Below are 13,927 nucleotides of genomic sequence, written 5' to 3' on the forward strand. Positions count from 1 at the left end.
ATTTCCAGAGACAGCATACTCTGGAGGAAAGAGATTTCAAAGTTCTGTTGCTTCTCTGTAGACTAAATTCTTCCTTCCTACCCCAAGCAAATGGATAGAGCCCAATCACACCTGACTACTGTGCATAAAATGCAGGGTATAAGGAGGCTAATGGTGCTTCAGGCTCCCTTGCTAGCCAAGGGAGAAATGGCTGCACCACTCTTTAAAGGTTCTCAACCGAGAAATCTATTTTATAGGGAGATGAATTGTTATTTAGAAGTTTATTTTCCAGCCCTTGGAGTAGAGAGAATTTTGACTGTGAGCTTCAGCTATTCTCAAAGGCTCATTGTTCACCTGAATTTAGAGGCTCCAGGGGCTGTTTGGATGTGGCTCTTTCTTTCCATATTGAGCAGATACTCAGAGCCATGGCAGCCCAGCACTTGGTGCTGATCCCACACCTTGTGTGAAAGGCTCCAGCTGTCATGTGCTTGCCATAATGGACATTTTGCAACTTCTCTGTCCTTGAAGGGTAGCAAAATTGCTAGTGTGTGTTGCCACTGACAGAAAGTTCTGGTTTTCCTGCAAGAGAGCTAGTTTTGGTGTGGCCAGTAGTATGGATTTCTGCTGTTCTGGAACCTGTTTGTTTAGCTTGCTTCTGATCTCTCAGGGGTAAAAGAAAAAAAGGAGGAGAAAAATGGAAAAATGCTGCTGAAGTTAATGGAGATGTACTATAAAACCAATGTAAATCAGGAGAGAATGAAAGCCAATCTGTCGTACATACCAGAATAGAGACAGCCTTATGAAGTTGTTTGTGTTCAGTAGGATGTTTGTTCCAGATGATACGTCTGAGCTTGGATCATTAGCTGAACCTAATGTATGACTGTCTAGGTTTTACTAAGATTTTCTGTGGTATCTTGCATATTGAAAGCACGTCCATACATCCTTGGGTATTTTGGCTTTTTCCTATAATGTATGTGCAATATAAATAGATAAAACAGTCAAATTATAACAGACTCCAACTCTTTGATTGAAAGAAAAGTCATAAAGACACTGAAAATGGTATAACATAGAACCAAAATTGCAGGTACAGTCAACCCTGGTTCTTTTTGGAGGAGGACAGAGACGAGCTCTGGACCATGTGTAACAGCTGAGGGGCATGCTGACACCATCACCAGGGTATATTAGCCTGCAGCAGCAAGGGCGGCTTGAGGACAGGAGCCAGCTGAGGCTTGAGGTGAAACCTGACATTATTCCTAGTCTTTAATAAGTGTTCTTTGTTTTGTGCCTTACGCACTAGGAACACCTCAGCGCCGTCAGTTTGCCATCTCCCGGAGCAATCCAGGCAGCCAACGCTGCAGGACTGTCAGAATGCAGAGGACTACATCCCTCAGTGACAAAATATCTGAGCAGTTACTGCCATGCATCTTTCTGATTGAGGAAAAAAGGGCTTTATTGTTCCAGGGATGGTTTCAGGAACAGAGCAGGCAGGAGCAGCATCCAAGCTGCTCTTTACATAAAGACCTTACTCTCAGAATGGTTTGGAAGCCAGACAGAATGGAATATTTCTTCTATTTTCTTTACAGCTGAAAAAACATGAAAAATCACAGGAGTTCATTTATTGCCATATTTCAGTTCCAAAGTTTGCCTTATTTAAAAAAAGGAGAAGAAATAAAACTGGTTTTGCCCACCCCCTTCACAAATTTTCCCCCCCGTCCTTCCCTCCCATTTCCTGGACCAGGCTGAGGTTTTTAACAGAAAAGCTCTCAGTCCTCCACAGAGGCTGGGAACATGCAGAGGGACAATAACGTGTTTGTTCATAGAGATCATAGAGGAATGGTCTGTAGCTTTACACGGGAGAGGAGAAAACACCATCTGACTCCAAAGCCTGCAAGGGCATGGGGCATCTGTCTAAACATACATGAGAACCCTTCTGATGTCCCTGCTAGGTGATGGTGTCTCCTCAGACTTTATCAAACCCTTGGTCCCCCATGCCAGTGTCTGAAAATAATAGTACTGAAATAAGGCTGGATGGAGGTGACCACATGTCCTAGTGAAACTAAAGTCTCTTCCCTGATGGTGAATAAACTGGGGGTGGAAAACCAATAGAGGAGAGAGAATCCAAGGCTAAGTGAGTAGTGCTAGTTTTTACTCTTGTTCAGGAGCCTCTTTATATCCACAGTTTTAAAGGAAATATTGTCTTTGGAAAGACCTTTATGCCCAGGCATATCTTCTAGGTAATGAGTGGCATTTTATTAGCTGCCAGAAACAATATGTAAGTGTATTAAAGGTCTTCCAAAACTGAATTACAAGGAAGCTTAAAATGACCTATTTGCCCCCATCCAAAAAAAAAAAAAAAACAAACCAGACGGACAACAGCAGGATTAAGGGTAATGAAAATAAATTTAATTGCAGCGAGGGTGATTAACATGGTCTGGAACAAGCAAAGGCCACAGGAGAAACTGCAGATGGGACTCAATTAAAATAACTAGAACAGAAAATGCTTTCCAACAAGCAAACCAGTTAGACTGTGCTGCAAATGGGCCATCTGGCTATTTTCCACTGTACAGTCTTACTGTGTAGACACTTTGTTGGACTTTCACTGTGGTGACTTTTCATTTTCTTGCTCCCTCCAGATTCTTCAGCCCTTTGAAAACCTGGGGACAGGGTTGGAAGAGCAAGGGATTAGACCTGTCTGCAGATATGTAAACACTTTCCTCCACACACACTTAGATTCTCAAATAAACATATTTATATGCAGCCAATTTAGGACAGTCTGCACACAACCTGATACAGAAGCACGGCCTTAGGCATAAAATAAAGTGGCAATAAACTTCAGAGAAAGGGACAGTTGTTCTCTGGGGTGGAGAGTTCCTGAGCCTACCAGCATTTCCCAACTGTCTTTTTTGGAAAGGCAAGGGTTTTTCCCGAGTTCTTCCCAGCCCAGGCTGACTCTGAGAGGGCCTTCTTTCTGTCTCGATCGCTGAGAAGGTAGGATGGCTGGGATTTTTGTGGCAGTTTGGTCAGATTCTTGTTCCTCCAGACTGCTTGGTACCCTGCTCAGGGACATTTATTCTGATGCAGAGGCATATCCATGACCTTTCGTAACTTGTCCTACCTCCTTCTCTCTTCTTGCCACAAGCGCTGCCTGCTCTAGCTGTTCTCCCAGCAAGCACAAATGGAGTTTTGCAAGAAAGAAATCTGCAGGGTGAGAAGGTGTTTTTGTAGCATGAACCTTGCAGAAGGCATACTGTGATCATTGCTGCTTGTGTGTAGTGCTCTGTGCTACAAGAATTGGTCCCTCCCACTCACCCTGACTAGAATTTGGACGATCCTCTACTAGTAGTTGCCCTAGGAAGAGCTCCAAAAAAAGTGTCTGCAGAACTCTTCAAGGTGGCTTTTTCTACTAGAAGATAAGGACCCTGCAACCAAATTGAAGTTTTCCAGAAGTGACCTGGTATCTAATAGCTCATAAACTAGCTCAGGCTCCCCTGATGATTTTCAAAAGAGTAGTCAAATGAAGTTAACTCCAGAGACCTGTATTATTTCCAGCATACGTGGTATGGGCAGTATCTTGCTCAGGCCCACCTCTTTCCTTAGCCATTAAGCTACAGCTGGGGCCCAATCAGTAAAATGCTGAGCAAGGGACATTCCTGCCACTGCTTGGCCTGCTCCAGGCTTTACTCTGTGTTTACTCAGTTGTGCAGTTCAGGCACTTCCTTATCCATGAAAACTTCTGCTCTACCAGACTCCATTTCAATGAGCATGCACTGCTCCAGGTTGGCTCTACCGTGCTCTGAGCTGGACCTTCATGCTCCTCGGACATAAAATTCACATCTCAAGAGACACAACATCCACACCTGCACTAATTACCCCCTTCTGCTCTGACAGCCAGTGCAGAGGGATTGCCAGTTTTGAGGTATGCACTGTATAATGTTTTAGAGATTGCTTTAGAATGAGACAAATGACCTCTCCAGTTCCCTTGGCTAGACAGAGCAGGGCTCCAACATCTGTGCTCTCCACGTCTGCTCAGACAGACCTCTGTCTTTATTTACTTCCAGAACTGCTCCTTCGAGCAGCTGTTTGCTCATTATCACATGCTTGGACATCCCACTAGAGAGCATGGAGTGGAAATATTGCAGCATGGAACCATTGCTGTAACAAAGGAATGCTAATCAAAGGCATTCCCAGCACAGTGAATCCCAACAAGAGCTGTGTGCAGACTCAGAGTTGGATCTCTTTGGTGCACTTGGGAGGAATGAAAAATGAAGATCAACATTGCAAACAGCACCCTGAGGAGTAGGCTGGGTTTCTTACTGGCAGGGTGTCAACACTTTCGCAGAATACACCCAAAACATTGTTACTGTGATTTGTTTAACCACCGCTTACAGAGAAAAGCCATTGCCCATGGGCTTCCGTGGGTAAGAAGAGGCTGGGTTTTTTATTCCATAGCTAATCCAAACTGCAAAGATACTGCTGGTCCCAGCTGTTATCATATGAGGTCATTTTTCATTGTGAAAGATCAGCATAGAGCTTGAATAAGACTAGGAGTACATGGGCTTGTCCTAGCTTTTGTGAAAAAGTGAGTTTCCTCTATCTAGGGCATTTTGTTCTGTGATGTCTAACTGATGCACACATGAACCTTCTCTCCTCCTGCTCATTGCCCATGCACACAGAAATAACAACTGTGTGGGACTCAGAACAATACCAGTTTGCTAAAAGTCTTTTCAGCCAGCTCCTGTTTTATATAAACATCTCTGTTCCCATGTTCTAGGATGTTTCTGTTCCTATGTAGGTAATCCGGATCTAAAGCTGCCTGTCTCTCTGGGCTGAGTTTACTGCATGACGCTCAGGGCTGTTCAGCTTATTCTGATTCTGGCAAAACACAGAGCCATCTGAAAAGTACCTGGTTTATGAGCCTGGAGAACAGCTTTTATTTAATGCTCAAGCAGGTACCATGAGCAAAGGCTGACTTACTAATGCCTAGGAGAGCGTCCTCTACTTCTCCAAGTGCATTCTGCCCTGCAGGGCCCACCCCTGCCGTCAGGACTCACAGCATCTTTGCTTCCCTATTTTGCTTTTTATCCAGAGGATGAGAGCAGACGATATCCACTGGCATGGCAGCTTTGGAATGATGCAAGCAGAGATTATCTGAACCCAGCCCACAACATCATTCCAGGGAGAGAGTCCTCAGGCAACGTTGGGCTGGTCCGTAGTTATAGTGACCTACTCTAGGAGTAGGTCACAGTCCCATAGCTATTTGTTCTTGTAAGAAAATGCTTCAGAGAGTGAGCTTCGTTTTCCCCAGAAGTTTAAAGATACGTGAACATACAGAAACCGGGTCTGCTTCAAGTTTCCTCCAGCTCCTCATGTGTTAGCAGTGACTGGTCTATAAGCTGAAGGTATTGCCCAGAGTGCAGGTCAAGGGCTTTTCCTTCCCCTCCGCTGGCAGCTTACCCCAAATTCCTCTCTCCTGGCCTGACACAGAGCCAGGGAATGCTAGTGTGGACTTCAGGCATGGCTGGCTGAGACTGAGCAGGGATGGGGGGGGTAATTTTATAGAATGTCTCTTTTGCATTAGATCTTATAAAGCAGGTAAAAAATGCATGTGATATTCATAAACATGATTCCTTGTACTGCCTAGAGCCAGGCAATATGAATAATACAAAGAGCAAAGTTCGAAACAGTGGTACATTTGTATTAATGAATTTTAACTTCAGAAGGGACCATTCTGAGCTGATCCGTTGTGAATGTAGGCCCCTTAAACTTCACTCTGTGACCTCTGTACTGAGCCCACTATCTTGTGTTTGCCTAAGCCTTGTCTTCCAAAGAAACCTTAAAGTCTGGATTCAAAGCTACCAGGGGATAGAAACACCATTCCTTCCCTCGGTACAAGTTCCAATGATCCATCACCCCTGTTTAGAATGTTGGCTTTGTTTCCCATTTGAGTTTGCTTGGCATATGGTCCCCAGCTATTAGTGCTGGTGATGACTTTCTGTTAGATCAAAGAGCCCATTAGCATCAGCAGCTTCTGCTTGAAACAATTTTTGTGCACTGCTGTCAACTTTTCTTTTTTTGTGCCTTGTTGTTTCAGTAATTAGATTCAGACTTCCTAGTCTCCTCCCTTAAGGCATTTCCTCCAGCCCTCTGATGCTGGCTAGTGGATATATTCTGCACCATATCTTTTCTCACATCATTATGCCAACCCAGAGTATTCCTGTTGTTTACCACTGATGGACAGGGAGGCATTTTTGTTTGGTTTTATGTCAGATAATGGCAGTAGCTCTCCTGAGTGACTGCTTTCTAGGACACAACATCCCGTTGTGAGGCATGTTCTGCATCCCTCATATAATTTTATATTTTATCCTATTAAGACACAGTCTATTTGGAAACACATCGAATCTGTATATGCCCATTAGAAATATTTCCTTCAAAGTTAGTGTCCCTGAGATGTCTCCTTTTAGAGACCTACCAGCTAAGCTTCTTATCATGGAACCCTGTGAAAGTCAAACCTTATCAAAATCTAATTACATTATGTTAAAACCACGCAGGCAGCTTGATCAGACAAACTTAGAATTATGCCAACTAATAATACCAAGTCTGGCAGCACCTGTTTTATATACAAGTGCATCAACTAAGATTAGTATTTTGCCTATTCTTCAGTGCTTTATGAATTGAAGTCTGTATCGGATTTTCCATTATTTCGCCTAGAATTTATGTCAATCAAACTAGTGTGTATTTGCGAGGCTCATCATCGTATATCTTGGCTGACTATTGGCACAGTGCTTCAGTGTTTGGGACCTGCCCCAGCACAGATTATAAATGAACATCAGTGGGCCAGCAATTTACTCAGCCAACTCTTTAAGGACCCTTGGGTATGGCTGTTGAACCAAGCTGATTTTGCTGTTTATCCGTAGCAGATGGTGTTTCCAGTTCTCCTTGCTCACTGATGAGTAGAAGGCATTTCATGGCCCCCTCGCAGACCATCCTACAGGCATGTTCCCTTGCTATCATCCAGGCACCAGATGCCAAACACTTTGACCTCTTCCGCAGCCTGGCATGACTTGGTACTGCCCATCAGTAGAGCGAAATGAGGAAGTCAACTGTCATGCTGCAAAAGAGCTTCCTAATACATTGCTTGTGCAGATATCATTCCTCATGGGAGAGACACCCAATCAGACACATAACTCCATGGTTTCCCCCTGAGGTTGGTACTTGCCTGAAATTTTATTCCCAGGCCCAGTAGAAATTGAAATATATCCATCTGGTCTTATTCAGCCCTAGAGCTACAAACTCAAGCCTCCTTTCTTCTCTGCCAATGTGTTCCAGACATGTTCTTTCCCATTTACTGTCAGTATAGGTGCGTGTGTTAACTAAAGATTTCACAAATATAAGATTTTGTGACGTGTCAGGTTGAAATGAATGAGTGCATGGAGGTCAATTTTTTTTCATAAATTAAAAGCTAATGCTGGACTGCATAGAATGAGGTTTAATTTTGGCCTTGTGCTAGCGAGGATATTTAATGGACTTTTCTGCAAGGTCAATAAGCATATACTCAGAATGTTCAGCTGATAGGCAGCTGAAGTCAGCTGGAATCTTTCTAGATCACAGGAGTTAAACAGCCAGTATTTGGACAGGTGACCTCAAAGGAAACACCAGTGATTCAGTAGGTGTGGTCCTCCCTTCTGAGTCAGTGCTGAAATGTGATGCCAAATGATGCTGTGTTGCCGGAGGACACGTTTTTTATTTGAAATATTAAAACCGACTTGAGCATTTGAGGCTATTTAAAAACCTCATGATATTACACTGGATGATAAACCAGTTAGGATTAATTTAGTTGGCATCCTTATATTGCTTCTGCCATTCAATGTCAGCAGAATGCTCCTTTCCTTTTCCAAAGCTTTCAGAAGTAGCAGGTTGCTCTGAGTAATTGAGAGATCCCAAGAGGATACTTTCAGAGTGGACTTAAGATACCCAGAATTGTATTTGGTGGATTTCTTGTATCAGTTCAGCATCCATTGGCAGTTAAGGCTATGTATGTTGTCAGTGCAGGAGTATTGCACTGAAGAATTATAACCTTTGGCTTTTCCACCAGATAGAGGGCAGATTTCCCTTCAGAGCATTTTAAGGAGTGCAAAATGCATCCAATCATCTGGCCCGAGAGCCTCTGCTGACTTGGATAGAGGATGCTGGTGAGGGGCAGCCCCTGTTCTGAGGTGAAGGCTGAGTGAATGTGCTGGTCCCTCTTGAGTAAATGCATAATAAGTGTGAAGATCTGTTGGAAAATTGTCTTTCCGCTCCGCAGGGAAGACCAAATCACAAGAGAGAGAATGGGAGAGCAATATAATAAGCGATCTATAATAACACTTCAGTCTCTTGTACGTAGCAGAGCATCTTATTTATTTGTTTCATGGACTCATTTCCTGAAGCAAGGGGCGCTTTGAGCCAGCATCCTTCCCCAAGGACTGGCTTTCCCTGCCAGCCATATCTACGAGGCTTCAGGGACAGCTGAAAGCATTGCGCTGCCCCGCAGCAGCACCCGCAGCACTCCGGTCCCTCTGAACGTACAGCAGTCATAAATCCTTTCTCCCTGTGTTGTTTCTTGCAGGTAAACTATGACCACTTTACTATTAGTGTTTGTGTGTTTGCGAGTCATCACAGCAGCCGACTCTGTGGAGCTCTCAGGTACGTGCTCCCATATTTGGATAGCTGTTCTTGTGCTTGGGGGACCCAGGGAGACAGCTCGAGGCAAAGGCAGATTTATGGGGAAGCTAAGGGAATTTCAGCATTCTCTTATTTAAACCCAATCAGGTGTGATCTCATAGCACGGGCAGCAGCTGCTGCAGTAGAGCCCTTCATTCCATGTCCAGCGCTGGTCCAAATCCCAAAAGCAACCATGACACAAGGATCATGGTTGTAACTTCCCTTTCTGCAAGTTGCTTTCTGTAGTCTAGACCAAAAAGAGTATGTCTGAATACGTTAGTGTATAGGTTTGCAAAGCAGATATAGGTGTTAGAGCATATGGAAGCACGGGATATTTTGAATTAAAAGCATTATTGATGTAACCATTGCTTTGTTTGGGAACTGGCAGACAGTAGTGATGGCCTGGAAGTGAAGATACCTGAGCAGTCTCCTCTGCGTGTTGTCCTGGGAAGCTCCCTGAACATTCCATGTTACTTCAACATCCCGGATGAACAGGACACCAGTGCTCTGCTGACCCCACGGATCAAATGGAGCAAGCTCTCGAACGGGACTGAGGTTGTCTTGCTAGTGGCCACCGGTGGGAAAATCCGGCTCAACTCCGAGTATAGGGAGGCAATCTCTTTGCCCAACTACCCTGCCATCCCCACTGATGCCACTTTGGAAATTAAGGCACTGAGATCCAACCACACTGGGATTTATCGCTGTGAGGTGATGTACGGGATCGAGGACAGACAAGACACCATAGAGGTCCTAGTGAAAGGTGAGATCCTGCCCTTGCTCTTTCCTCTCAAGATCTTACTGCCTCGCCTGGGCAGAAGGGAAGAAGAAATATATGGGCAGAGGAGGTACCGCTCTCCCCATAAGGAAGCATAAAATCTTCTAGTCAGGTCACAGATAAGGCCATGGGTAGGAGAGCAGAAGCCATTGGCCAGGCTTTTATTTTAGCGGGCTAGGACCAGACTAAACAAACCAGTAAAATGACTCATGGCAGAATATATGGCAATAAAATGACTCTTCTGGCAGAAGATGAGTTACAGAGACAGCAAGACGACATGCTTGGCAGGAGGTGGTACTGGATAGGCTGGGCTGTTGCTCAGAGGGGTGAAGCTGGAGCAGGGCTGTTAAAAGACCTCTTACTTCTTCCAAACATTTTAGGAGACAGGATGCCCTCAGCTGGAGAATTAGTCTATTCTAGATAAACTTTCGCCATGGTCTTGCAAAGCTCATCCTCATAATAGGTGGATGAAGTAACAAGTTTCCTACAATCCTTACCTTTTTCATGCATTCAATGTAGGGCAGAGAGACAGCTTCCACTACAGCAGTTAACGGGCAGGTCTGTGCCGCTCACATGCACTGGAGTGCACCTCTGACAGCAGAGGCTGGGAACTCTCCCATTGCCTCCTAAAAATAAACCTGCTCATGCCAGACCAGAGTGTGCTTATAGCCATCCCTTATAAAGATCCCTGTTCATCAAAAAAATATAACTTAGATATGTTTGCAGCAGATCTGGAGACTTGAAGTGTATTTGTCTCTTGTTATCATGTCCTGGGTGTTTAGACAGTGACTGACACTCTGCACCCTTGGTCCTGAGCAGGACCTTGGGAGATGGCAGCTTTCAAACCTGCACAGCCCCTGGTCTGCCCCACTGGCTGGTTTCTGAACTGTGCATTTAAAGCCCTGAGCAGAATGGTTTGGGGAAAGTACTGAGTCCTTCCGACGGTGATACAGCTCTATGTTCTGAGTGATGGGTTTCCTCCCACTATTCACACCGCTCTAAAAAATTTACAGGTCACCAGTGTGCTCCACAAGGTCCTGTGGAAGGAGCTCCTTAAGTTACCCTTGGCCTGAGTGCTCAAATACAGACAAGCAGCATAAATGTTTGTGTTTAGCTAACATGTAGTATCTGTTCTTTGAATATGTAACTTCTCTGGAAGAAAAGGGGCTGGTTCCTCTCTAGCAGACGTGTGAGTGATTGCCATTGTGTTTTCTAGGCGTTGTCTTCCACTACAGAGCAATCTCCACAAGGTACACCTTGAACTTTGAGAAAGCAAAGCAGGCCTGTATCCAGAACAGCGCTGTCATTGCTACTCCCGAGCAGCTGCAAGCTGCCTACGAGGATGGATACGAGCAGTGTGATGCTGGCTGGCTGGCTGATCAGACTGTCAGGTAAGGGACGTCGGAGGGGAAAGGAAAGCCACAGCGGGGTCGTTAGGGAAGGGCTTCTGTAATGAAGCCACCCACTGAAGGCAGTTGAGAAACAGTTGCTAAATAGCAGCTGTTGTAATTGCTGGCGTGCAGAAGGAGGTGGTGGATTGCAAACCATTCTCTGCCCTCTCCTCTACGCACCCTCTCTCCCCCAGGTACCCCATCCACTGGCCCCGGGAACGATGTTACGGCGACAAGGATGAATTTCCAGGAGTGAGGACCTATGGTGTCCGTGAGCCGGATGAAACTTATGATGTTTACTGCTACGCAGAGCAAATGCAAGGTGAGTTGGGGCTTTTATTGTTACTAGAAGTAGAAGCAGCCGAACCCCTGATCACACCTAGACTGGACAACAGTAGGCAAAGGGCCTAGAAGCAAGGCGGGCTAAGGATGGAAAAGCACGTACCCCAGCAAAGCCAGATGTCCTCTATAGTCTCTTTGTTAGACCTTGGACGATTTTCATGTCAGATGACTAATGCAGTAGAGAGGGTGGAGTTTGTCTAACTTCAGAGTCTATGCCATCCTGCGTGTCTCTGGTCATCTGTCTGGGGTTGTAACACTTGCTGGTGTCCATCACTCATGCTTATGACAGGGATCTGTTGAGATACTCAGCACATTAGAATTGAAATTGTTCTTTAACTTCGTCTTGCCCTATGGCTCCATCTGTGTTGGTATGTTTTGCTCCAGTCTGCATTCAGACTGTGAGTCTTTCTTCTGGTCTTTATAGACAGTCACCAATGTAGGGCTGCAGTTCAGCTGTAATACATGGGATTTTTCATCTCATCGAGACTCTCAGGAATGGGAAGGGGAAAGAAAGGGAATCGGGGTTAAATTCTACACCTAATTCCTGTGCTATTGCAGGCAAAGTCTTCTATGCCACCGACGCCGAGAAGTTCACCTTCCAAGAAGCTTTTGACAAATGCCGCAGCTTGGGAGCCCGTTTGGCCACCACAGGAGAGCTGTACTTGGCCTGGAAGGAGGGCATGGACATGTGCAGTGCGGGCTGGCTGGCTGACCGCAGCGTCCGCTACCCCATCTCCAGAGCACGGCCCAACTGCGGAGGAAACTTGGTGGGCGTGAGGACAGTGTACCTGTACATCAACCAGACAGGGTACCCTCACCCTGACTCTCGCTACGATGCCATCTGCTACAGCGGTGAGTGCATCAGGGCTCTGGGGCTAAGCAATGTGTCTTGGCACATCAGCAAGCTGCTGCTCCCTGGTCAGAGATAAACTCTGGCTTTTTTATTTTAATTTTTTTTTAAAGGGAGGGGAGTGGGAAGCAGGTTCAGCAAAAGACTTAGTCCTCTGTTCATGTTCAGGTAGGAGGAACATCTGAAAAGTGCCCAGATGCCTGACCTGTACAAGGGGTCTCTGAGGGTGTAATACAGCCCTTTTCTCTCCAGTCCTCCCACACCTTCCAGTGTAGCTCTTCTGGAGACATGAAGCAGAGCTCAGGTGCTTCATGTGCAACACTTTGAATGCTGGAGATGGAAGAGAATGAAAAAAAGCACAGGTCTGGCCCTGAAGATGTATATAGTGCTGTGATGTGGCACGGACACGTGCCTGAGGCTCCATGCTGGGATAAATCAGAGATTGCAGCAGTCTCTGGCAATCAGAAATGGGGCAAAATTACACCTAGAAAGTCAAGAGCATCCCAGCTACTCCTCCCTTCTTCTAACTGCACACTTCTTCCTGCAGCAAGAAGGCAAGAAGTCCTTGTCTGAGCATCTCAATCTAATTGTCTGAATCCCTTGAGGTCTGAGAGGTACTGGCTAAAATGAACTAGCAGGAAAATGGAATTGGAAATAAATAGAGCAGAGAAACCAGTATTAGGGGAAAAGCCTGACAGTGTCTCATTATCTCTCTCTCCCCAGACGAGACCTGCCTTGCTGCATATCCAAGATACCCCATCCCTCCCTCACCTGTCCAGATGTGTTTTATGCTGCTCTTTAAAGCACTATCGTTGCTGTAGGCTGACCTGCTCAGTTGCATGTTGAGCACACTCTCCTGCACTCAGGGGATGTGACTTGAGCAGAAAAGTGATTTGGGAGGGAAAAGGTGGGAGTTGTTTGAAAGTACATGGCACAGCAAGCAGCCTTGGCTGTCCTGGTGATGGGGTTTGCATGTTCATATGTGATGAGCTCTTAAGTTGTCACCTGGGCAGACCAGGAGGAGATCGTGATCTTAGTGAGACTTCGTGCATGAGTGTGAGGATCCAGCTGCTTTCTCCCACGGCTCAGATCTGCTGTGGAGGTTACTCAACCGCCCCTACTTCGCTGCGGCCACCTTAAATTCCTTGCAGCAAGCACTAGAGGTCAGTGCAGACTTGCATATGGGCAAGGTGTTCCCGGGAAGGAAAGCTGAGAGGAGAGCCAGGAAAGCCCACTCTGATGTACCAGCTGCGGAGCATACGGTGGTTCGTTGCCTCTAACTCATGAACGTGCCCTCCGTGCTGAGGTGTTGTACAGAGCCACAGGAGATGAAGGAAAGCAATTTCTTTTACCAGACCATCTCTCAGAGCCAGCAAACACCCAGCTTCTTCTCAGAGACCTTGCAGTGCACCTTGCTAGACCTCCCATGTCCTCTCTGATCGCTGCTTTGTCTCCTGATGTAGGGGATGATGTCGAGACTCTGGTCCCAGGGCAGTTCATCGATGAGACTGGAACTGAGCTGGGCAGTGGTTTCACTGTCCAGACTGTCACCCAGACCGACATGGAGATACCTCTGCCACGCAACGCCACGGAGGAGGAGGCCCGCGGCAGCATCGCCACCCTGGAACCCATTGAGATCACACCCACGGCCACCGAGCTCTACGAGGGCTTCACCGTCCTGCCGGATCTCTTTGGCACCGGTGTCACAGTAGAGACGGCTGCCCCGGAGGAGGAGAACGTGACTAGAGGGGATGTCACACAGGTGTGGGTTGTACCTGAAGACGTCACCACCATAACATTAGGCACTGCCATCACCACCAAAACGTCAGAGGTGAGCTCAGTGGAAGAGGTCACCGGGGCGACTGCCACACCAGAACTAGAGTCTGCCTC

General features: G+C 46.2%; 1 protein-coding gene across 1 annotated transcript in view; it reads left to right on the top strand.

The window, feature by feature from the left end:
- Nucleotides 1-8,591: 8,591 nt before the first annotated feature.
- LOC104279845 (aggrecan core protein-like) overlaps nt 8,592-13,927 on the top strand; it is a 26,563-nt gene continuing 21,227 nt past the window's right edge. The window contains 6 exon segments of the mRNA XM_009877278.1: nt 8,592-8,661; nt 9,068-9,439; nt 10,671-10,845; nt 11,040-11,167; nt 11,746-12,039; nt 13,501-13,922. Of these exon segments, the coding sequence (XP_009875580.1) occupies nt 8,592-8,661; nt 9,068-9,439; nt 10,671-10,845; nt 11,040-11,167; nt 11,746-12,039; nt 13,501-13,922 (1,461 nt within the window).

Source organism: Apaloderma vittatum, unplaced genomic scaffold (genome assembly GCF_000703405.1).
Source record: "Apaloderma vittatum isolate BGI_N311 unplaced genomic scaffold, ASM70340v1 scaffold20509, whole genome shotgun sequence".
In the NCBI taxonomy this organism is placed as follows: Eukaryota; Metazoa; Chordata; class Aves; order Trogoniformes; family Trogonidae; genus Apaloderma; species Apaloderma vittatum.